At 36.1% G+C, this 25,308-nt stretch overlaps 3 protein-coding genes across 3 annotated transcripts; 1 reads left to right on the top strand and 2 right to left on the bottom strand.

Moving 5' to 3' along the window:
• Positions 1-630: 630 nt before the first annotated feature.
• Positions 631-7,223, bottom strand: LOC137731554 (uncharacterized). The gene is made up of 11 exons (XM_068470685.1): positions 6,670-7,223; positions 6,137-6,441; positions 5,834-6,028; positions 4,898-5,244; positions 4,135-4,426; positions 3,743-3,901; positions 2,857-3,222; positions 2,250-2,315; positions 1,948-1,996; positions 1,653-1,776; positions 631-943 (listed from the first exon to the last, which is right to left on the bottom strand). The coding sequence occupies exons 1-11, from the start codon at positions 7,022-7,024 to the stop codon at positions 853-855; spliced, it is 2,349 nt and encodes a 782-aa protein (XP_068326786.1). The 5' UTR covers positions 7,025-7,223; the 3' UTR covers positions 631-852.
• Positions 7,224-7,799: 576 nt separating this feature from the next.
• Positions 7,800-13,662, bottom strand: LOC137731732 (phytochrome-associated serine/threonine-protein phosphatase-like). The gene is made up of 10 exons (XM_068470926.1): positions 13,432-13,662; positions 12,256-12,402; positions 12,077-12,144; positions 10,795-10,852; positions 10,120-10,230; positions 9,912-9,962; positions 9,606-9,749; positions 9,379-9,474; positions 9,221-9,292; positions 7,800-8,342 (listed from the first exon to the last, which is right to left on the bottom strand). The coding sequence occupies exons 1-10, from the start codon at positions 13,510-13,512 to the stop codon at positions 8,259-8,261; spliced, it is 912 nt and encodes a 303-aa protein (XP_068327027.1). The 5' UTR covers positions 13,513-13,662; the 3' UTR covers positions 7,800-8,258.
• Positions 13,663-19,746: 6,084 nt separating this feature from the next.
• On the top strand, positions 19,747-20,659 carry LOC137731183 (secreted RxLR effector protein 161-like). The gene is made up of 2 exons (XM_068470289.1): positions 19,747-20,335; positions 20,571-20,659. Exons 1-2 carry the CDS (start codon positions 19,747-19,749, stop codon positions 20,657-20,659), a joined length of 678 nt encoding a protein of 225 aa, XP_068326390.1.
• The last annotated feature ends 4,649 nt before the right edge of the window (positions 20,660-25,308 follow it).

Here is a 25,308-nt window from a genome sequence, read left to right as displayed (position 1 = left end):
AAGACGTAATCAACTGTGGTTATCAGCTTGATTCTGTTGCGAGGATGGAGACAAGGATTTATTTTGTTGGAAATTGTTATTAGTACTCCAAAAATCTTATTTACACTCAAAATTTTCTATATTAGGAAAAAAAAAAATATTTGTGAGAAGTGTAGAATAAGATTTTTAAAATGCCAATAACACTTCTCATTTTGTTTTGTTTTGTTTGTTATGTCGCAATCAGGATTTACGCAAAACGATGTTGACATCCCATCCATCCATCCATCTCCAATGCCGATTTAAAGATAAAAACACTCAACTACCCCAAGCAAACCAAACCAAAAATAAACAACATGCAAGAAAAGAAACACAAAAAAGCCAACTCGAATAGAAACACTTACGTCAGAGAATCTCCTTATTCCTTACTAGGTTCTTTCTACTGCAAATTTGAAATCAACACTAGTCTCGTTTTGTTATGGTTTTCCTCTAATTAAGTTGCACCAACATATTCACAAATTTGAATGGACTGAGGCCGACCAACCCACCTGCCTTCAAAGGTGGCAAGCAAGCGCCCAAACACTCATTTTCTTCTATTTAAGGCCGCTCTTGTGTTTTCTTTTCATGCTAAACAAGAAAACCTATTCATTTGTATTTTTCAGGGGCAAGTCTTACTCTATAATAATAAAACATAATAAAAACAAAAACAAAGAAAAAGCCTCTCAACATTTTGAAAGTGGTTTGCTCGTCTTGTTGGGCGTTGTTGATATTACAAACCCAGGAAAAAGAAAAGGTGTTGCTGATATCGTTTTTTATGTGAATGATATACTAGGTAACACAGCGGAGTCACACCACATCCTACCTGAAGCAGTATACTTAATTCCCCCCGGACCCTCCGGCAGGAACCATATCTAGAGTCTTCATTATGAAGGTATATATGAAGGCATCTTCTTGAAGCTTCTCAAACCTGCGCCAAACAAGAATTATTACTTCATTACAGATAGTATGTGGAAATATTTCAGACTTCAACTATATCTCAAAGGCAATAAAGTTTTTCTGTCTATCTATATAAGTAAAACAAACGTAAAATAAAACTCTATTTACGGTGAAAAACAGACTCAGACTCTGTTTCAGAAACAATTTCCTTGGGAAAAACATGAATCTTTCGAAATGTTCAGAAACATTTACACCCCACACGGCAAAGCAATGCACACAAGTAAAAGGGTAGAGACCTAAAGGTTTATACAAATTAGTCGAATCCAATATAAGTTTAAAAGCTTAAGCTACATAGACATGGAATGGTTGATTAGTTGGCAACAGAGAACCTTAAGAAGAACGTAGATAATAATAAGAGTTTGACTATACAAACCATGAACACGTGTGAGAAGGTATCTGAACTTAGTTCAAGATTGGGTAGAAGGGTTGTCATGTTCTAGCTCTTGTTACTCCTAGAAATATTTGGGAGTTTCTCTTTACAATAGCCTTGAAGGAGTCTCACTTTACATAAACCGCTATTACTAATCCCTCACCGTTTTATTTTTTAAAGAGGTTATTTTCATAGATGATATTCTTCAATTCTTGGGGTGAGGTGAGGTTTTAAATAAATAAATAAATAAAAACTTAAAAATTCCAGCACAAGTGAATAGCTTTACGCGTAATAACAGAAACAATATTACCTCCCTGACTTTGAAAAATGCCCAGCACCAAGTTCACATTTAAACATAATGATGTTTTTATCAGTCTTCTTATCCCTTAGATTTGCCACAAATTTAGCAGGTTCTGAGTACATAACCCGTGGATCTGTTGCAAAAAACCAGTGTTTCAATTGGAGAAATAATACGTCAGATATGACATTAGGCGAAGAATACATCTATTGGATATGAAAGTACAATTTGTATCCTTCCTATTATTTAAACTGATAATGAAGATATTGAAATTGCGGAAGCAAAAGTGTTATGATATTATGCCTACCATTTAGACCAGCAGTAACAAGAATGTTCGGATAATTTTGAGCCTTAACCTGTATAAAATAATGCCAAATATAGATTATTAGAGTAAACAAAATGTTTTGGAATGTACTACAATTCATGACCTAGTAATGCGTTTGGGATTTTAGAGAAAATACATGATTTAAGTTGCCTATTCATTTTTGTTGTTTGGATGGGTAGGAAAGAAGTGATGACTTTAATGATGCCAACTTATGGTTATTCTAGCTTAACTGTTATAAATATACTGATTAAAGTAGTACAGCATAGGTTATATTGTCATCTCACGTTGTCAACAGGGGAATATGACTTCATGTAAAAGTAGAACTCCTCTTTACGTGGGTCACCCCATTCCTGCAAAAATAAAATTATACCAGTGAATGTAGTTGGTGTCTAAACCTACACCTTGGGAGAATATAGCAGCAACCTGACTGCAGTCGCCAAAAGTCAATTAAGATCGTAAAGACAGGGAAAACGGATATAACTAGGTAGATCTGTAAAACCAACAAATGTACAAAGAAATTTCAAGCAAAGAACCCCAGAACTTATACAGTGGAAAAAAGAAAATGGCAATATCAGTAAACTGGTGTTGGAATTTTTTTTTAGAGATGTCTAGAATACAACAACCCAGGCTTATCTCACTACATGAATCCTAGAATGCCACTACACTCGGTTTTGCAAGATGTCTAGAATGATGTGAATATTCAGACCAAAAAAAAATTATGTGATGATTAAATTATTATCCACCACAGTGAAAAATAGTAAATACCCAAGATGGGATGATTAAATTGCCGATGTCTAGAATGATATCAATAAAACTAGATGTTTATCACATGCATTTGATTCATCCTGTTAAAACTTTCAGGGTCAGGATCTGATGAGGAAATGAAAATACCTCCCACTCTGAAGTTGTAAGGGGGATAGTTGGGTCAAGCATTGTAGTCAGAACATCAACAAAAGGCACTCCAGCAACAGCAGCCTTGAACAAATCAGGCCTCATATTAAGAACAGCACCAATAAGCAATCCCCCTGCACTCCTTCCATCAATGCATAATCTTTCTTTGGAGCAATATTTCTTTTCTATCAAATACTCAGCACAAGCAATAAAATCTGTAAACGTATTTTTCTTCTTCAGCAACTTTCCATTCTCGTACCACTGCCTCCCCATTTCACCACCCCCACGAATATGAGCTATAGCATATATAAAACCCCTATCCAGCAAAGACAGCCTTGAAGCTTTAAAGCTGGCATCTATACAGATCTATTGACATAATAAAACTCTTGAGTCACTGAGAGAGAAATGAAAACAAGCAACGAACAAAATAAGCCCTCTTCCAAATGGCTAAAAGGATATTGCCTCCTACAGTATTTTCAATTGTGAGGGCCACTGACTATGTCCAACATACTTGAACAATTTTACCAAATTGTGATTAGAATTAGCCATCATAGGCCAGAAACAAAATTCTATATTTTAATTACTAATCCAACTGGATGATACATAATGCATTAAACAGACAACCTATAAGGTAATAACAAGAAAACTTTCTTAAGATGTCAATTGATTCAGATATTGGAAAAGGAATATCCACAGAGCAGTAACGTATCAAAAGCACAAAAGTTTCTTTTGTGATGGCTACATGTTTAAAAATGGATCTGGTCATATATTTTTAAGGGCTTCAGATTTCAGTGCTGTACCTTCTAATTGTCCAATTCAAAGCATCTCACAAAATTTTCTACAAGAAATAAGCTTTTCAGTGTAATCATACGAATTCTTCTGTTACCTCATAAGAGCCATAGCCGTAGAGTAGCAATGGATCATATCCATCAAGTTTTACAATATCCTTCCTATAAACAATTGATATTGGAATCTGAGTACCATCTAGAGCACTAGCCCATTTCCTTTCTGTAACATAATCTGATGCTTCAAAACCTCCCAAAACCTGAGAAACATAAATGACAACACCACCTATCACAAATACACATACACAGGAACCCAAGGCCAGGTAGAGATAGTAAATGGAATAACCGCAAAGCTTACTTTCAAAAAAGTAAAAATTAAATCATTACTATTGCAACAATAAACATGTACATGACAAGAGAGTTAAAAGGACAAGTATACTAAGGGTTAGGCTCCTAAAATTTAGTATTTGAAGTAATAATAAATACAACTTACTGTTTCAATCTTCTTCAAAACAGAAACACCTGTCTTCATATCATAATCGTACACAGAGGGAGGTGTTTTCATGGAGCTATAAGAAAATCGTAAGATGCTGGAAGAAAATTCTGATTCTGATGGATCCACAGAGTATGTGGGATCCAAAAATTTAACAGCTTGACCACCATGAAGGGTTTTAAGTGGTTGTCCAACATCTGGAAGTTGATAGATAGTGACTTTTGGTAGACCCTCTTCACGCTCATATACAACAAGGTGATCACTAAAAAGATGTATATCCTGAATTTTCACACTGAAGAAATTTCTAAATTAGTATGCCTAAACTAACAAAGAAAACATGCCTGCTAAGAATAGTGAAGGTAAAAAAATATCAGGCCCTGAGAAAAAGTTATAGAAAAGTACGCAAATCCATACACAACAATTGGACCAGGTGGCATGGAGTAGTGAACAACACATCTAACTCATTCCATTATCAGTTCTCTCTTATTCACAGTTAAGACAGTGCATATGTGAGAAAAAAAGCTAGTGAATGGCTCAAGGAAAATTTCCAGTTTCATTTCTGGAAAATGCACTGCAAATCACATGTCGATATATAATTTTTTAATTATCTATATACTTAATTTCACCGGGGAAAATTAGACGTAATATTGAGAAAACATAAATCACGTGCGTGCATGATTTTAAAAATTAAAAAAGACAATCCATTCATGAACATTATTAAGGTCCTGCAAGCGGAGTAAGGATATAAAAATTTAGTTATCACCTTTCCCTGTGTGGAAGAAGAACTGTAGTTTCAGATGTATTTTCCAATGGACAAGCAATTACTTCAGAATTAAAAAACTGGTCACTCCTCCTCTTTATAAAAAAATGATTTCCTCGATGGCTAACAAATGTATCAATGCCATCTAGGCGAGGTGTCAGAACCATAAGCCCATCTTCAGGCTTTGAATGATCAAGGTAAAAGTTGAATCTTGTAATTTTACTTTCGGATGCAACAAACAAGAACTTTTTGCTCTCAGAAGCGTGAAGATCAATTGAAAACATATCATCCTGTTCATGATAGAGGCAGGAGTCACTTGACTGTTCTGTCCCCAACTTATGTAACCATGCCTATTAAAGAGAAAGCAAGATGTCAGACTAAGCAGTTTACTCACAAAAATAAACAATGGAACAGAATGTATGCACTAATTTTTCCTCCGTGAGGCTGTGAGCCAGACAGGGTTCAAGGTATGACCTCTTGGCTCACTGCATCTGCAGTAAGACAACCAACAAGAAAACAGAATCGAATTCTACAGAGATATAGGAGGATACATCCAACGTTATATTCAGCACTTATCAAGATAAACAATGTCATAAAATGAATTCTCATGGAAAAGCATGGGAATGTGGTCATAGGAGACAATATTGAAACAAAATATCAATGTAAATTATAACAGGTAAACACAGCAGGCAAGCTTCCCAGATAGGATATACACAACTGGGGTAAGTTGCTCAGTTCTAAATTTCACCGAAACATGAAAAAATTTCAAAATTCAGAAATTGGCTAAATATTTTATCTGGCATGCCAGTCCTTGAGTAATGACACCTCAAAAATCTACCCACAATTATGTTGCAGAACAATTGAAAAAGCAAGTGAAGAATGTGTGTGAAACATAGCATGACATGAGGAAACAGAGGGCTTAAAGCAGCAGTATCAAACCTTGTCAGGGCGGAGGGTCTCGTCCATTGTAATGTAAACTAATGCCTCGTTGCCGGCCCATTCAAGATAGGATGTTGTACCAACAAGAGGCAGACCCACAGGAGCACCTGTCTCGGCATCAATGACATAAACTGTATAGATTTCATTTCCTTTGGTGTCTTCTGCATATGCCACCAAATTGTTGTTTGGGCTAACCTGAAGAAGGATTAAGAAATGAACATGAAAACACTCCAAAAACTGTATTGAGATCGTCATCATATAAACACACTGTCATGTTGTTGTACTATTGGAGTAGGTAGATACCTTAAAAGCAGCAATGCTATAATAGGCATGATTTTTAGCCATAACATTCTCATCCAAGATTACATGCTCCGGAGGAGCATCAGGTCCGGTGGGCATGGTATCATACACAGATACTGGGGGGTCCGCATCACCCTCGCTGCTTTTGGTTTTGGGTATAAAGCGGCGACAATGCTGAACGTACTCCATACCTTTGAGAGTCCTTTGATAGTAATAGTAGGGGCCTTTTCGTTCAGGTGCAGATATATCATCCTCCTTGATCCTTCCCCTAATCTCAGAGTAGAGTTGATCTTCGAATTTCTTATTTCCTAATGTAAGCCAATTAAATTTTAAATTAAAATGGAGAATTGTAGTTATAGTTGAGAAACAAGCAATTAGAGAAGAAACGACAAATTGCATCTGCTAGTTAAGTTTAAAGGTGTGCTGCTGAATGAATTGAATATCAAATCAAAAATTGAAAATAATCGAATAAAGAAGGAAAAATGCTGGATGCGATGGGGGAAAGGCAAGCAGTGCAATACTAGTTTATTTGATACCAGACATGAGGAATTGAGTGTAATCGTTTTCTTGTTGAAGGTAAGAGAGGACTTGGGGGTCGGAGCGAGAGTCGTCGCGGAGCCAATAGTAGTTGTCCACTCTGACGTCGCCGAACATCTCCATCTTATGCTCCACCTTCTTCGCCACCGGAGGCCGCTGCATCTTACTCTCACTCATCCTCACTCTTGATGTGGGTTCTGATGACGTGGACGCTCGGACGGAGAAACCTAGAGAGGAACCGGCGCCACCACCACACGACGACAATACGACTACTGGAAGGTAGACAAGCGGAAGTAGGTTTCCTCTGCGCCACTGCCACTGCCACTGCTTATGCATTCTCATTCCCATTCCCATCTTTCTTATATATATTTTTCTCGACTAAGAAATTTTTTTTTTTTCACACCTTTTTAGTAAACTAATTATTATCTACTTCTGCCCAATATTTCACAAATTCTCATAAACTCACAAAAAAATGTAGGTATAATAATGCAGACATTGAATTTGCAATTGTGGTTGTTGTTGTGTGCAATAATGCATAGCAATTTGCAAGATCTTTTGATTTGTCTTGAGTTTGATTTTTCAGCACACGTTGAATTTGCAAAACAAGGAGAAAAAAAAAAAGAGCTGGGCCCTAAATTCATATCCTCCTCAATTAATTGATTTGATGATTAAATGTTATTCATTGTAGAGGTTCACGTCCTCGTTGAGTTTACATTAAGCTGGATGGCCCTTACTTTTCATGCGAAAAAAAATCTAATCCAAAATCAACTACACACTAAAGAGCCCCTTTTTTTTCAGTTTTTATTTTTTTTTTTTAACTAAAAATCTATTTAATAACAAATTTCAATTTTAATAAAAAATTAAAAAAAAAACTAAAAACTACTTTCTTAAAATTTCACTTTTTGAACTTTCATTTTCAATTTTTTTCAGACCTAAAAGTAATTACCAAAAATTAAAAACAAAATAGTTATCAACCGCCTCTTAGGAACATATTTTCAATTTGGCAGATTATTTATATCATTTCAAAAGCAGAGCTCAAAAGTGAACAAAACTGTCGAATGTGAATTTTCATTCGTCAAAGCATAACGGTTAAAATGTGTATCCATTCCTAGAAACAAAAATGTATTCGTAACATGTAGCTGCTAGAGAATTATTTATTAAAAGAATACTTCATCCTCCAGAAGAAATTCACGTCAAGAATAAATGTAAGATGCGAATTGAAATGGGGCATACATAGGCATCATAAATATTACACAACAAAAAACTAGTTGTAATTTGCACATTTCTGCATAATACATTAGACATGAATTGCAAAACAGGGCAGACAAGAAACATAACGAAATGTATCGGGCACGGATTAAGAATTGAATAACAATTAGCGACCTAATAAGTAATACACAACCCATGAACGTAAAATAGTGTGGCTGCCAGACGGACCAGATGGAAAACCTACAGCCAAGCAGAAAGGAGATCCACCCCACAGCAACTGACCGACGTACTCAAGATTCTTCTCTGTTCCAGTACTCTCAACACCTATACCAAGACTTAAAATGATTATACAAATGATGCAGGTAATCACTCCAAACGATCATAAGAAATAAGGCACTCCTGTCCTCGGTCCTCTCATCTGGTTGTTCTCCTCTGTTTCAGTGAAGAACTTCACCTCCCTCTCCTGTTGCAAACGACAGAACACCAACCATCGTGAACGCAATGGTTTTAAATTCATGTCCAGCCATAAATTCTACTTGATGTAAAAAAATAAAAAAAATAAAAACTAAAAACCGTTATTTTCAGGTGCACGCAGCAGGAATTAGACATGGACAGACCCATTATGTTGGTAAATGGGTTTTAATGGGTTATGGACCATTATTTGTCCTTTAGTTGGTGGGTTATAGACCATTTTTTGGCCCAATGCCCATCCCCAGTAACTTACTGATTGCACTTTCCAACAAATATTACAAATAATCAAAAAGCGAAAAACTTTGAGACCAAAATGAAGAGAGCCATATAGCACAACTAATACAATATGCAATAAATGTCTAAAAAGTAGGCCCTCAAAACTAACATGCCCTTAGTTTCTAGCTGAATATTGGATATTAAAAACTAATCTTCACTCCTCTCCATCACCAAAACAAAAAGCAGCATGGTGCATGGCTTAGAGTTATTTTCATGCCAGGACAACATGAATATGGACTTTTTATTTTTACTTTTAGAACTTGGACATATCTTATAAATATGTTTGACTGTGAGTTTATAACCTCGCCAAAGTAGGCATTGATATCCCGGGCCAAGTATAGCTACTTCAAAAGTTTATACGTTCAAAGTCTAAATGTTGAGAGATTCTAGAAAATGGCAAATGTCAGCTCTTGGATGTTGGAAAGTCTCTAAGAACCAAGTGTTTCAGACACTAGAAACAATCAATTTAATTATGCGATGCATATATGAAGCTGTGAAGGTGACAGAAAGATACCCTAAGTACACATATCATAAAAGTCTGAATCTAAAAGTTTCCATTAAGAAAAAGGCCGTAGGCAAGCCAGTAATCTTTACCATATTGTCATTAAAACTCAAGATAGAAGCCACATTCCCACAGCGATAACAGTAATTTGGTGCAGACCAGACCTGCAAAATTCAATAACCTAACTATTCAATAAAACTTCTACAATATTACGAAAAAAAAAATCAACAAAAGAGGTTTGGAATCTCACAGTTACAAGGCCTTTATCTTGAAACATGTACTTAAGACCTTCTTGAACAAGTTGGTGTGCTCGACAAACCAGATCTAGATTATTTATGTGGTTGAACTGCAGAAAACAAAATTCTTAAGCTTTAGCATGTGTGTGATGTGCGTGCGCATGCGCGTGTGTGTGTGCGAGAGAGAGAGAGAGAGAGAGCAAGCAGGGAGAATCCTACTTAATTAGTAAGATCTTAATACCTCAGAAGTGACTCTGGATCCAAACAGCCAACCTGCTCCACGTGGACTTACTGCCCATGTTTCAATATCTTCAGGATCGCTCCACATGAGATCACAAAATGGCCCCTCATGTGGAATTTCACAATTTCGCTCAATGACCCGTATCTGTTAAACAAAAAGGTATGTACGGTGATGATGATGATGATGATTCATGCAAATGGAAAACCAAAAATAAACAGAACTTCTTTGAAAGCAAGGTCATAGACATGTAGTTCACGCATGAAAAACATAAATGCTTATATATATGATATGAACAAAAAAAATTACCTGATCAATTGTTCGGATGTCAGGAGAAAGTCCACCATGGACACATAACACCTGGGAAGACAAACCACATAAACATATTTACTATCAAAAAGTACGCAATCAAAGTCACAAATAGTAATATGCACAGAGACAGATAAGAGATATATGCATACTAACACATACATATATATACATAGACAAGAGGAGGGGGAGAGGGAGAGAAGGTTACAGTTCCATCTATAATTGCCGATAGTGTCAGATAGTCAAAAACATCTGTACAATACCGCCAGGCATTAGCATTTCCATACTTCCTCTGGCATTCGTCATAAAAGCCATATACCTAGCAGAGAAAAACTTTAATTGATAAGGATTCAACCGACAATGCCAGCAACAAAACTCCATGCACAGACAGTTAAATAAATGCTGCTAAGGCAGTAACCTCCTAATCAGGTCCCTCTACTGAACATTAGGATCTAAATTATACATATGCACCTGGACCTCCTATATATTCTGGGAATAACAAAAATGGAAACACTAATATCTGGGATTTCTTACTCAGATTCATGCAATTCATTTATCAACTCAACCTTTAGCACACAACTCTTGCAATCGACTCCATTATATTAAGCCACCATTACATGCCAAACCAACAAGTCTATTACATTGCAATATTTGAGTATGGTCGGCACAAAAAGTGCTCTAAAGTACCTCTGAATACACTGAACTGTAATTTCATTCCAGCCACCAATAGCTTTAACACAATAATATTCAAAAGAACAAAATGCAAACAAATAAAAACAGCATTGAAACCCTTGCTCCCAATTTTGGTATTCAACAAAACACTAGAGGGTGTCGTTAATAATTGTCTCTTCCAAAACACTATACAATCTATATAATATCATACCTGGGTAAGTTGCCTGCTTTCATGATTACCACGCAAAAGGGTAATATTAGCCGGATATCTATAGCCACAAGTAAAAGAAGACTACATTAGCTACGAGAAGAAAAACATAAACATCTCATAAAAATTGAGATTGTCGACGAAGAGAAGTTGAAAATTAAAGCAATCTCGTATTCCATTCATCATCTCCTGATGTAGATAATTATTAAGAGCTCGTTTGGATGTGCTTTTAAAATGATTGAAAGCGCTTTTGGTGAAAATGTTTTAGAACCAATCCTTAGTAAAAATGCAAGTAAATCCTGGAAGTGTTTTTCCTAGAAAAGCACATAATTGGTGCTTCTTGCAAAAAGCACTTTAAGTGCTTTTGGAACCCAAAAATATTTTCTCTAAAAGCACTTTCAGTCCTTTTAAAAGCACATCCAAACGAGCCCTAAAGCTGTCTAATTTTTATAAGAACAAAACAGCAGTAAAAAGAACGCTTCCAAAACTCTTAAGAAGACAAAGATCTAGAAAGAAATGGACCACGAACCTAAAAACATAAGCAAAGAAACAGGAACCATTAATAAAGAGCTGCATTCCGATTTAAAAAACAAAAAAAAAAAAAAGTAACGCAAAAGAAAAGCCATCCCTAAACTCTTAAGAGATCAAAACCCATACAAATGTTTAGAAGCAAACCCTCTCCCCGAACTAATCCACATCATTACCCACACATTGTCAAATATCCTTCTATTCTTCTCCCCCCAAATTACCCAAAAAACAGCCATCACCGCACATCTTCTCAGACCTATACCCTTCTTCCTCCCACCAAAAAAGCAAGATGATAACCCGAGAGAGAGAGAAGAGAGAAGAGAGGAGAGAGGAGAGAAAGGAGAGATTAGAAAGAAAAGAAAAGAGAGAGAATTAAAAAGGTAGAATGCATACAACAATTTAGCCTTTCATAACCAAACAGACCAACATTTCAGAGTGGGTACCTTGGTGCAAGGCACCCAACTGTAAACTCCAAATTGTATTCGTTCTACCGGTTCAATTTATAAAACATAATCCCGTAAGTGATAGCTTCCAAGACTCTTTCTTATTACTGAAATTATCCACTTAGTACTGACCCAAATGATAACTAAACCATACATGGCACATCATAGGGCTGCAATACACATCAAAGGCATAATGATATGATGACAAGTACCAAAACGGTAAGTAGTGTGCATGACTGCAAATACTAATTTGAAAAGTAAAGACCTCATTATTACAACACATTCTTCCAAACAAAAGTCTAAAATATTTGTACCTAGCCTTAAGAAGCAAAAGGATAGTGAAAACTTCAAGGCTATTGTATCCTCGATCAACAAAATCGCCCTGCAAACAAGCTAGGAATATTAAACACCACCAGAAGACAACCAAACAATATTTTTATGATGACGTGCAGAGATTTTATCAAATTTAATAACAAAAAAATACAAATCATACCATAAATATGTAATTTGTCTCTGGTACATGGCCTCCAGTCTGGAAAAGCTTCATTAGGTCATGGAATTGGCCATGAATATCGCCACAAACAGTGACCGGACTGTTTACAGGTTGCACATTGGACTCCTCAATAAGAATCTCTTTTACCTGTGATAGTTACAATGACAAACAAGGGCAACAAAAATTACAAAACTCCTCTAGGTAAGGAAAACCTGAAACTACTACTCATGGGACAATTAGAAAAGAGCAAAGTAAATAACCTACACAGCCACAGGAATGTTTCTACATGGCACTTTGAAGAATAATGCTGCGCTAACCATTTTCCATAACTAGCTTAACATGTACGTGCCAATATTATTGTATGAGCCCGTCATAAGTTACCTCCCTCTCAGGACAATTGTGTGGGACCCACTGTTATATGGTGAGACTAGCATGACGTGAGAGGGAAGTCAGAATTGACAGGCTCAAATGAAACTTCACGGTTTTGCTGGGTGCAGGCAAAAGTAATACGCTCTCCAACCGCTGCACATATTTATGTATCAGACAGTCCCGTACAAAATTTTGAAAAACCAACTATATCTACTGAGTGCATATCACAAGTAACACTAGACTTCCAAACCAGGTATTTCAGGTTTTGGATTCGGTAGCCAAAAGCAGTTCTTTTTGCCAATCAAGTAATTGACGTGTAATGAAAAAAAGATTGAGTAAACTATGGTGAGCATGATCAAGAGTGTTGATAACGTTAAACATTGTGTAATGAACTGTAACATACTCTCTGTGACAAACAAGAGCAACCCTAAACATATGCAGGCAGTGAGTAGGGGGGGAACCAGAAAAAAGAAAGAGAAAGAAAGATGCTTTCTTTCTACTTTTAATCAAAGGGGTATGTATTGAGTCTTGAAGCCCATCAGTCTATTAGCTACTCAAGCTCAATCACCGGTTAGTCAAAGATCGTTTGTGAACAAAAATTGAGTGAACAAGCTACATTCAATGGTCAAATTTTTAAGGAAACAATATAGAAATCGGATTCCCAAATTGATCGAGAAATCAAACGTATTAGACAAAGCGATTACAAAAACCAATTTGAATTTAACAGCGACCAACAGGCTCAGATATGTGTAAAAACCCTAGATGTAGAAATGTAGATAAAGGAAAGAAAGAGATAGAGATACGGACGTATTCGCATAGGAGTTGAAGCTCGTCCTCCAGAAGATGCTGTCCTTCCTTCACGTTTGAGATCCACTGGTCCAAATCCATCTCTCTTCTTCTTCTTCTTCTTCTCTCTGTTTAGGGTTTTCAGCAACAAACCCAAACGAGAGACGAAAACTACGAAATTACACGTGCTGCGCCTGCGTGTGTTGCCAGTTACGCATTTACCAAATCGGAGGGGATCTGTCCTTTTAAAAATAAAAAATAAAAGTTTTCGGCTTACCACTCTAATCTATATTGTATGCTCACTATATATTCTGATACACTTATTCGTTGTCATTTAGCTTAACCTTAGTTAAATTTTTTCAAAATTCTAAAAGTAATATTAATGTAAGAGTTAATTAGACTTAGGTAAAAAAACACATGGTAAATGATTAAATGTATAGTAAACATACACCTTAGATATCGTGGTCAGCAAAAATGCTCCCAAAAAAATAATGTTTTATACTTCAATCTTTTTTTGTTAAACTTTTAACCCGAAATTATTAAAGAATAAATTTAGGATAATTTTTAGGGTTAAAAATTTAGATTTTAACCCATAAACAATTTTTCTACTCCAACTCTTCTTACTTAAACTTTTAGCCTGATATTATTAAAGAATAAATTTACGATAATGTTTTTCTTAAAGTAACTTCAAAAAAATAAAAAATTATGTAGTCTATCCTAATTAATTTTATGAACATTTGAATCTAAACTCAAGGAACATTATGAAAGAATATGAAACGCATGAAATAATTTTTTTTTTCAATTTTTTTTTTAATTTGGACTGTTATAAATATAAAACTAAAAAAAATACACATATATGATCTACCAACCCACAAACCCAGGGGAATTCTAGCTTAAATTTGTCAAAAATGAGTTTTGGGTTAAAATTCATACTTGCCCCAAATGTTGCAACAAGTTGGGGTAGATTTAGAACCTAAAATTTGAGTTTTAATCTGACACTATGTTTGGATCAAGGAAATAAACTTGGATTTTGGGTGAAATCAGAATTTATAAATTGACATACACTAATTCCCTTGTTTAGATTCATAAACATAGAAATTTAGAAATTCCACGTGGAGAAAAAACTTGGAATTTGAGACCTCCAATTCCCAAGTTTAAATTCCATGTAAATAGATGTCATTTCCCAATTTATATGATTGAGAGTTTAAAAATAACAAATTTCATATTCAATTCAATTGTACTTTTAGGTCTACCAAACAATAAAATTCACAAATTCTAGAAAATAAAATCTCATCATTTCAATTTCTGTCATTTTAAAATTCCTTATTAATCTTAAACGAATTTTTAAGGATAACTATTATTGGCACTCCAAAAATTTCATTTGGCACTCATCACAAGTATATTTTACTTTCTAAATATAGGAAGGGAGAAACGGCTCTCTTTTTCCTCAGCAATGAAGAACAAAGCAAAAGCTATCCATGTCACTAACTAAAAGCACTGCAAATTGATTCATTCTTAAAAGGAATTTTCAGATGTTTCTATGCACTTTTGTCAACTTCACTAATTTGTAAGAATGGTAAGAGTTATATTGGCGCGGAAAACCCAATTTAACAAGTGAAGTTGAATATTAACCTTCATTATTGCAATATTTGTATCAATTCCATCCCCTTCACTTGTTCCACTGTTGCCTGTGCAGCTTCAGCCCTCCCTGTGTCCAGTACTGACTGCTTCATTGCCATTTCCAAGGGATTAATCTCACCAACACAAACATCTCCCACTTTTATTGCTTTTCCATCAAGATCTACATCTTTTTGTAATAAGAATCCAAGTTGAGTAAGTGCTATAAGTGAAACTGGAGAAATTTTTGGCTGCCGTTTTGCATGTGGACTACCAGAAACTGTAAGATTATGAGTATGAATATGGAACTGACTATGGTGTTTAAGATTGATATAGAAAAGTCCTAATCTTTAAGCTATTATGTATTAGTATTTCTACAGGAAAAGTACATTGAGGTTCTGCATAAACCTTGTGGGATTGGAACTCAGCACCAGAATTAGTTTCGGACTGGTGTTTCGGTATTAGTAGTTAAGTCTAAATCCTAAACCTATTTTGATAGGGAATGGTTAAGGGAGTACTATATAAGACTTGAGCCACTGCCCTTACAGGAATGCGGTTCATTGAGATCTCAAGTCCTATTGATTGAGAGAGCCATTGTGCCTTGTTAGAGGGTAAAAGGTTTCGAGTTTATCTTGCTGCAATGGCATCATCATCTGGAGCAAGTTCTGCAGGTCAGTTTCATGCTTACAAATTTACAATTTTCTTATCTTGATCTTTTGAGAATTGTGACTCAATTGATTGAATCTTTATCCTTGTAATGTTATTCTTACATGTGGTATCAGAGTCCTAGGTTCTAATCATTGAATTCGATTCATAAAATCCTTTAGTTTGCTAGAAAAGATAAGAAACTGGAATCGAAACTTAAGTTTTAAAAAAAAAAAAAAAAAAAACCTATCAATAAACGGTGCTGTTTCGTTAAAGAGCCGTTATAACTCTCAAAAGGTTCTTTTAAAAATTTGACCATTATGTTTTGGGTTTTTGAGTTTGTTGTTTGTTAGTTGAGAAGTTCTCCTTGCGATCTTTACCTCTTAATTTTGGTTTCGATTCAAAGTTTGATCTAGAAAATATATGTTTTTATTCCATGTAAAAACTGATTTTACTCGACATTGATGGCAATATTAGGATAATATGATTGAATAACTAAGGTTATCTGTTGGTTCAATTCCTTTTTCAAGCTTAATCTATTTTGTAGTTGTAATAATGTTTCCGCAGCTATAATCAACATAGAAGCTTTGAATTTTGGATTGGTGTGTTCTATCATTGCATATTGTATTTTGCGTTAACCAAGTTCTGCAGCATCAAACCTAAAGAAGTTCTGCAGATTTTATGCGATTGACTTTAGTGATCTTGAATCGTTTATTCTATATATGTCTTCAATATGAAAGGCTATATATATGATTAAGTTGATTCAATGCACTCAAATTGTGGTGAGAAAGACCGAAATCAGGAATCACTAAAGTTTTGATTTCATTGTTGTTTTTCTGCAGTTTCATTAAAGTCAATCAGTTTGGGTGCAGTACCAATACTCACTAGTGAGCAATTACAAAAAGTGGAGAAGAGAAATTGAGTTGCTTTTGACACTAAATGAGTTTGATATTGCGCTTGACATGCCAAAGCCTGTAGCATTGACCGATAAAAGCACAAAGAATGAGAAGGCTGAGTTTGAAAATGGACTAGGGCTAATAAAGTGGCCCTATCCATTCTTGAAAGTGGCATGACAGACATGGTGCGAGGAGGAATCAAGAAGTGTGAACTAGCAAATGATTATCTAAATGTTGTGGAGAAAAAATTTAAAGAATCTGGAAAGGCTGAAATCGCTAAGCACATGTTCCTTTTGACATCTTACAAATTTGAGGGTGGAGGTTCAATCCGCAACCACATTATGAAGATGACAGATGCAGCTAAGAAACTTAATTCAATGGATGTCAACATTGGTGAAAAGCAATTGGTGTTCATGATTCTACAAGCATTACCACAGAAATTCAGTCAACTAAAAGTGTCTTATAACACTCAAAACAAGACCTGGATAGTGGATGAATTGATTGCTCAGTGTGTCCAAGAAGAAAATCGACAAAAACAAGAAAAGAGCAAAGAGACTGAAGCTGTCAATTATGTGCAAACTGCAAAGGGAAAAAAGGACACCAATCCTGATAATGCTTCTAAACCTAAGCAACATGATAAGTCTATTATATCTGCTAAAATTTTCAACTCCTCTAAATCTAATAATTTTAAGGTCAAGGTTAAAAACATTGAAAAGATTAGGTGTCATCACTGCAAATCTAAAGGTCACTATAGGAGGGACTGTGAAAATTTCAATGATTGGTTAAAGGCTAAAGGAAAAGTTGATGTCTATGTGTGTGAGGAGTCGAATCTCATTGATATTCCTGCTAACTCTTGGTGGTTTGATACCGGTTCATTTGTGCATATTACTAATTCATTACATGGTTTTGAAAAACAAAAGAAAACGAACTATTTTAATGTCTTTGTTGGTGAGGAAACCAAAGTCTCTGTCGAAGCTATTGGTATTGTTAAATTGAGATTATCCATTGGCATAATAATGCAATTGAATGATATTTTGTTTGTGCCTGCAATGAGAAGAAACTTACTTTCAGCTTCAAAGATAGTATAACAAGGCTATGTTTTCATGGGAGATAATGAATGTGTCAAGTTCTTTAGAAAAGGTTCTCTACAAGGAAAAGCTTTTCTGCATGATCAACTTTGGAAAATAGATTGCACTGTAGAAACCGACCATTTACATGTCTTAAATATTGCAACCAAAAGAATGCATGGTTTTGATCAAACTTTCATGCTTTGGCACGAAAGATTAGGACACATTTCAAAATAAAGGGTTTTTCAGTTGTCCAAAATGAACTTGATTCCGACCATTGATTTCAAGAGTGCAATTGAGTGTGTTGATTGTATGAAAGGAAAGATGACAAATGTTAGGAAACTAGATGCTAAAAGAAGTCATGGCTTGTTAGAATCATACATACAGATGTTTGTGGACCTTTTCCAATCAAAACCATATGCGGGCACTCTTATTTTGTGAATTTCATAGATGACTACTCTAGATACAGTTATGTTTTCCTTATTAGTGAAAAGTCTTCAGTCCTTGAATGTTTCAAAACCTTCAAAAGTGAAGTTGAAAAATAGTTAGACCATGTGATTAAAATTGTTAGATCAGATAGAGGAGAGGAATATTTTGGCAGGCACACAGAAGCTGGACAGAAAAAGGGTTCGTTTGCACGTTTCCTTGAAGGCCAAGGCATAGTAGCTCAATACACCACTCTTGGCACACCCCCAACAAAATGGAGTGGCAGAGAGGACAAAAAGAACTCTCATGGGGATGGTGAGAAGCATGATTTCTAGGTCCAAACTTCCTGGTTTCCTTTGGGGAGAGGCATTGAAGACAACAAATTATATACTTAATAGAGTGCCAACTAAAGCTGTGCCTAAGACACCATTTGAGCTGTGGAATGGAAGACAACCAAGTTTCGATCATTTTCATGTCTGGGGATGTAAAGCAGAGGCGAGATTTTACAATCCAAGTGAAAAGAAATTATATTCCGGGACCACAACCTGTTTCTTCATTGGTTATTCTGAGAAGTCAAAAGGCTTCAAGTTTTTCTGCGCTCAAGCCAACACCAGAATACAAGAAACTGATAATGCTACCTTCCTAGAAGATGAAGATGTTTCAAATTTAGTTCAAGAAAATTTTGAATTTGAAAAAGCAAGGCAAATGGATGATGATTCATCACGGTTATACTATAACCACATACCAGTTTTCCCGAGATTGAGTACTAATACTCAAATAGATGAAGTAATGGGTGAGACTTAGATTCCAACAGAAATTGTGAATGAAGAAGATCAACACAATGTTTCCATTAATCAAAATCCAGTCACTGAGAATCAGGCTACCAATTCTAATGCTCATACCAACTCACTTGATCATCAAAATCTGAGGAAATCCAACAGAATTAAAAAGCCAGTTATTTCTTCAGACTATGTGTATCTTCAAGAAACAGAGTTCGATTTTGGAGACATTGATGATCCTATGACATATCACCAAGCCATGCAGAGTCCTCAAAATGTTCTATGGTAGGCGGCAATGAAAGAAAAACTTGATTCAATGTCCAAGAACTCTGTTTAGTCTATAGTGCAATCCCCACCTAACATCAAGGCAATCAGTTGCAAGTGGGTATTCAAAACCAAAAGGGATGCTGAGGGAAGGATCGAAAGATATAAAGCAAGGCTTGTTGCAAAGTGTTTCACACAAAGGGATGGGGTTGACTACAATGACACTTTTTCCCCTATGTCTTCCAAGGATTCAATGAGAGTTATTATGCCTTTAACAGCACATTTTGATTTAGAACTCCACCAAATGGATGTCAAGACTGCATTTTAAATGGAGATCTGTATGAAGACATTTTCTTGGTTCAACCTCCTGGATTTGTTGAAAGGGGGAAGGAAGATATGGTTTGTAAGTTACAGAAGTCAATCTATGGACTAAAACAGGCGTCAAGGCAATGGTTCTTAAAATTTGATCAAGTTGTTACTTCACATGGTTTCATAGAAAATAAGATGGATGATTGCATCTATCTCAAAATAAGAGGGTCAAAATTTATTTTCCTTGTTCTCTACGTAGATGACATCTTACTTGCGAGCTCGGATAGACAACTATTGAATGAAACCAAGCACCTATTGAACACAAACTTTGAAATGAAGGATCTTGGAGAAGCTTATTATGTTCTGGGAATTGAGATAGTTCGAGATAAGCAGAGAAGATTTCTTGGATTGTCTCAGAAATACTATATTGAAAGAGTACTCAACATGTTTAACATGGAACATTGCAATAAAGCTAATGTTCTAGTGAACAAGGGAGATAAGTTCTCCCGAGACCAGTGTCCAAAGAATGAGCATGAAATTGAATTGATGAAGATGAAGCCTTATGCTTCATTAGTTAGCAGCCTTATGTATGCTAACATTTGCATTAGGCCGGATTTGGCATTCATTGTTGGTCTTTTAGGAAGGTTTCAATCAAATCCTGGAGAAGCTCATTGGGTGGCAGCAAAGAAGGTACTGAGATACTTGCAGAGAACTAAGAATTTCATGTTAGTTTATGGCAGAGATGATTCATTAGAATTAGTTGGATTCACCGATTCAGACCTTGCTGGAGATATGGATGAAAGAAAGTCGACTGGTGGATACATTTTCAAACTAAACGGAGGGGCTGTTTCATGGAAGAGTGCTAAGCAAACCATTATATCAACATCAACAATGGAAGCTGAGTTTGTGGCATGTTTTGAAGGTATAAAGCATGCTGTTTGGCTTAGAAACTTCATAGTTGACATGAAGATCATTGACTCAGTAAAGAGACCAGTGAAGATGTTTTGTGATAATAATGCGGTTGTATTCTTCTCGAAAAAATAACAAGAGGACATCAGCCTCAAGGTTGATGGATGTGAAGTTTCTCAAGGTTAGAGAAAAGGTGAAGAAAGGAGAGATAGAAATTCAGTATCTATCAACAACTGCAATGATTGCAGATCCTCTCACAAAAGCGCTGCCTAATAATGTATTCAAAGGGCATGTTGAACAGATGGGCGTCTTAGAGTCTTTTGATAAGTGGGACTAAGTTATTTTGGAACTTAAAGACTATTGTTGCTACTTCATGATTTCTGAGGCTGCGATTTTCTAGTAAGGAAGCTTATCTTAAAAGTTAGTTATGATTGCTTTAGTTAAGATGAGCCATATGTGTTTATTTAGTTTTTGGTTTTTGGTTAGTGTTCCATTTTTCCAATTATGTGATAAATTGTTCCAGAAAACAAGTTTTATTAATAATAATAGTTTTGGTTTGCTAGAAAATCATCTTGTGATTTTGCTGATGCATTCTTTTGGAAACTATTTGGTATGATGTTCTGAATGTTCATGTTGACTGGAAACTTGATTTTGTTGAAGCAAGTTTTGGATGACAACAGTGGGAGTAATTCTTTTGATATTAATATAGTAAAGATTCATATGGATATGAGATATAGATCAAGTATGTAGTGACTTTGGAATCGATTCTGCAATGTGCAGATTAGGTTCTAAAATTCCATACTTTGAAATGTATGTCTGTGTCAATGCATGATGATAAGCTTTGCTGGGATTTGGACTTAGTGATCACTTCTATAAATCTTGAAAGATTGGTTCTCGGGTTTCATACTTAAGTGGGAGAATGTAAGATTATGAGTATGAATATGGAACTGACTATGGTGTTTAAGATTGATATAGAAAAGTCCTAATCTTTAAGATATTATGTATTAGTATTTCTGCAGGAAAAGTACATTGAGGTTCTGCATAAACCTTGTGGGATTGGAACTCAGTACCAGAATTAGTTTTGGATTAGTGTTTCGGTATTAGTAGTTAAGTCTGAATCCTAAACCTATTCTATTCTGATAGGGAATGGTTAAGAGAGTACTATATAAGACTTGAGTCACTGCCCTTAATGGAATGCGGTTAATTGAGATCTCAAATCCTATTGATTGAGAGAACCATTGTGTCTTGTTAGAGGGTAGAAGGTTTCGAGTTTATCTTGCTGCAATGGCATCATCATCTGGAGCAAGTTCTGCAATTCAGTTTCATGCTTACAAATTTACAGTTTTCTTATCGTGATCTTTTGAGAATTGTGATTCAATTGATTGAATCTTTATCCTTGTAATGTTATTCTTACAGAAACATCACGTAAGACAACACTGGAATTCAAAATAAGCAAGCGACTTGACAAAGTCTTCAAAATCAAGTCCCCTCTGGAAGACTTTCAGCAAGGTTAAAAAAGCAAGTAAGGTTTTATAATGGGATGAAAAGAAGTGGGAGGCGTCTCTAACTGCACGATATCGGATGATGCCAAGAATAGCTCTTACCAGTACTACTGATTTCTTAGTCTCTTTAAGATTATTTTTCCGAATGAAATTGTGTGCACGCAAGATCTCAAGACAAATGTCCCGGCGAGAATTGCCTTTAAACTCAGGAGACTCCAAATAAACTGGCTCAGCTCTGGAAATAATTTATAAAAGAACCAAATAAAAAAATTAAGTCAGCTCGCGATCATAGAATAAAACAAGTTCCACATAGGCTACATGAGGTGTATCACGTCAGCTTCATATCTGTTGCCAGATCGTACTTAACAGCTTTTTCATACGAACCAACTCCCAATGATTCAAAGTATAGTGCAAAATTGGTCACTGTCAACCGTCCGCGATAAACAAAGATTGGATGAGTCACACCTAGCAGTTTTATAATGCAATTTAATTTTGATATATAACAAAACGAAGTCTTCTATAATTGAGATCATGATCTGAATTAGTGATGCCTATTTGGATCTTTTTCTTGGGGATCATAGGAATCTCGCGATCGTAACCGTTCATCATACATCGTGCGGTCAATTTTCGTTAAGTACTATTTATATTTAATTTTAAATTTCATTAGGTACATCGTGCGATGTACGATGAACGATCACGAAGATCCTCAGAATCCTCAGGAAAAGATCCGGCAGTTTTCAGGAGCATAAAGCATCTGCTTAAAATATTTACAAGTTTAAAATTGGGAAAGCAGAAAAATAAAGATAAAGACATGGAAAGATAAAGATGAAAAAAAAAAAAAAAAAAATTAAAATTGGCCTTGGCCATGAGACCAACTTTAATGGTGGGCTAAAAGCCAAATTACCCCCCAAAATTTACCCGTAAACCCACTCCAACCCAAGGGGAAATTTTGGGCTAAATGCTAAATGTTAAACCAATGCCAAATTCCCCCCAAAATTTAGCCCAGAAATCAGAGTGGACTTCACCCAATATTTATCGAAATTTAAATCTTTTTATATTAAAATGTTCATAAAATTAATTTACGATAGTCTACATATTTATTTTTTTTTTAAATTTAATTTAACAAAAAAAAAGTAGCCAAAGTTCATTCTTTAATAATTTTGGGTTAAAATTTTAGGCTAGAAAGGTTGGAGCAGAAAAGTTGTTTCTAGTCTAAAAGTTAAATTTTCCGGACTAAAAAATTTAGCTTTTAGCCCAACCATGGGAGATGGTCTGAGAGGTTGTAGCAAAATCACTCGAAGAAAATTCTCCCTCCAATAATATTTATAGGATTTCCAGAAGGTTATTGTCTCATCATATAATTAGTAGACCATTCCAGAAGGTTCTTGTCTTATCATATAATTAGTAGGCCATTCTCCAAATTGTATTCAAATTGTATTAGCTCTAAAGTTTTGGCAACAACTGAATTTACTAATGCAAGATCCACCTTCCCGAATACAATCACTGAACAGGCCACAGAGACATACCTATATGTTGCAGCACTTGGTTGAGTGGGAATTGTACCATCAACATCAGGGATAATTTCTCTTTGTGTATGTCACATCCTGGCCTAGGGCGAATCACTTCCCGGCCCCGCTCCACCACCGTAGCACGATATTGTCCGCTTTGGGCTTACCATTCCCTCACGGTTTTGTTTTTGGGAACTCACGAGCAACTTCCCAATGGGTCATCCATCATGGGATTGCTTTAGCCCCCTTCTCGCTTAACTTCAGAGTTCCTACGGAACCCGAAGCCAGTGAGCTCCCAAAATGCCTCGTGCTAGGTAGGGATAAGAATAACATTTAAGGATCACTCCCCTGGGCGATGTGGGATGTTACAATTCACCCCCCTTAGGGGCCCGACGTCGTCGTCGGCACACTTCCGGGCAGGGATTGGCTCTGATACCAAATTGTCACATCCCCGCCCGGGGCAGATCACTTCTCGGGCCCGCTCCACTACCGTAGCACGATATTGTCCGCTTTGGGCTTACCATTCCCTCACGGTTTTGTTTTTGGGAACTCACGAGCAACTTCTCAGTGGGTCACCCATCATAGGGTTGCTCTAGCCCCGTTCTCGCTTAACTTCAGAGTTCCTACTGATAGGAGCATATTCATGCGACTTAAATGGCTTGTTCTCGTGCATTTACGTTATGTTTCTCTCGTTATTTTAGTCCTTTATGCTTCTTTTGGGTGTTTTCAGGTTCTAAGGGCCTAGGGAGCAAGAAAGTGCATTTTGAGGCCATTTGGAGCATTTTTGGGCATGGATTGGATAGCTTATCCATGGAGCCAAGAGGATGGACGAATTTGAAGGCCTTATATGCACTTGAAGACACAAAACAATGGCCCTAACCCAATCACATAACACCTTGCCATGGGCTTAGCCCAATCCACAATCACTTCAAAGCCATGCAAGGGGGAGCAATTTGGGTCCATTTCATGTACTTAAACTCTAGCCCAATCCACAATCACTTCAAAGCCATGCAAAACCTTTCAACACCCTTTAATCATCCCCCTTTAAGTTATGATTTTATTTCCTAACCCTACATGCATTATTTATTAGCATCTTTACAAGACATTATCATTGCATAACATTCCACTTCCACCTCTTTCCAACCTAATTCACATGCATATCAACCCTACATGCATTCATTCTTCATAATTCATCATCAATCTCACTCCTTTGCCGTGGGTTCCTATCTCATTTCAGATTGGCATTCCATTTCATTGCACATGCATCTTCATAAATCAACACATACATTCATTATTCATTTACTTTGCATCCTTTAATTTAATCACATGCACATTCAAACAAACACAACACCAAACCGTGCAAAACATTATCATTTCATTTCACATTCATTCCCTAGCATTCCCATCATAATTCCACCACCAATTCAGCCACAAAACATTATCATTGCACCACATTCAACCACTCCACATCCCTCACCAAGAAATCATTCAACACATGCATCCATAATCATTCTTTCCAACCTTTGCCGTGCATAACCATTGATAATTCCAGCATTTCCACATGCATAATCAACCTAGTGTCACTCCCATTCATTCCCTTTAATCATTCAGCCACCATCATACATTTATTCTCTTCCCAAACACATACACAACCTGCCATCATTCCACAAACAACACCCTTTGCCGTGGCCTACATTCACATGCATTTCCAGCATTCCTTTCACATGCATTTTGGCAGATTTCACATCCATTCCACATGCATTTCCACCCTTACAAGATTCTAATCATTCATCCACCTCACAACCACCAGAAAACCTCTCAAAACCGTGCATTATCCCTTTCATTTCTGTCAAAGCATATGCATTCACCACCCTTTAATCACATGCATAAAACAGCCACATGCATCTCCCATCACCATTTCAGATTTCCACCAAGTTCCTAGTTGTCATGTTCCCTCCTCTTCACCTATAAATAAG

Source organism: Pyrus communis, chromosome 4 (assembly GCF_963583255.1).
Source record: "Pyrus communis chromosome 4, drPyrComm1.1, whole genome shotgun sequence".
Lineage (NCBI taxonomy): Eukaryota > Viridiplantae > Streptophyta > Magnoliopsida > Rosales > Rosaceae > Pyrus > Pyrus communis.
Note: the sequence above shows the minus strand (reverse complement) of the source record. Positions and strands in the feature narration are given on the sequence as shown.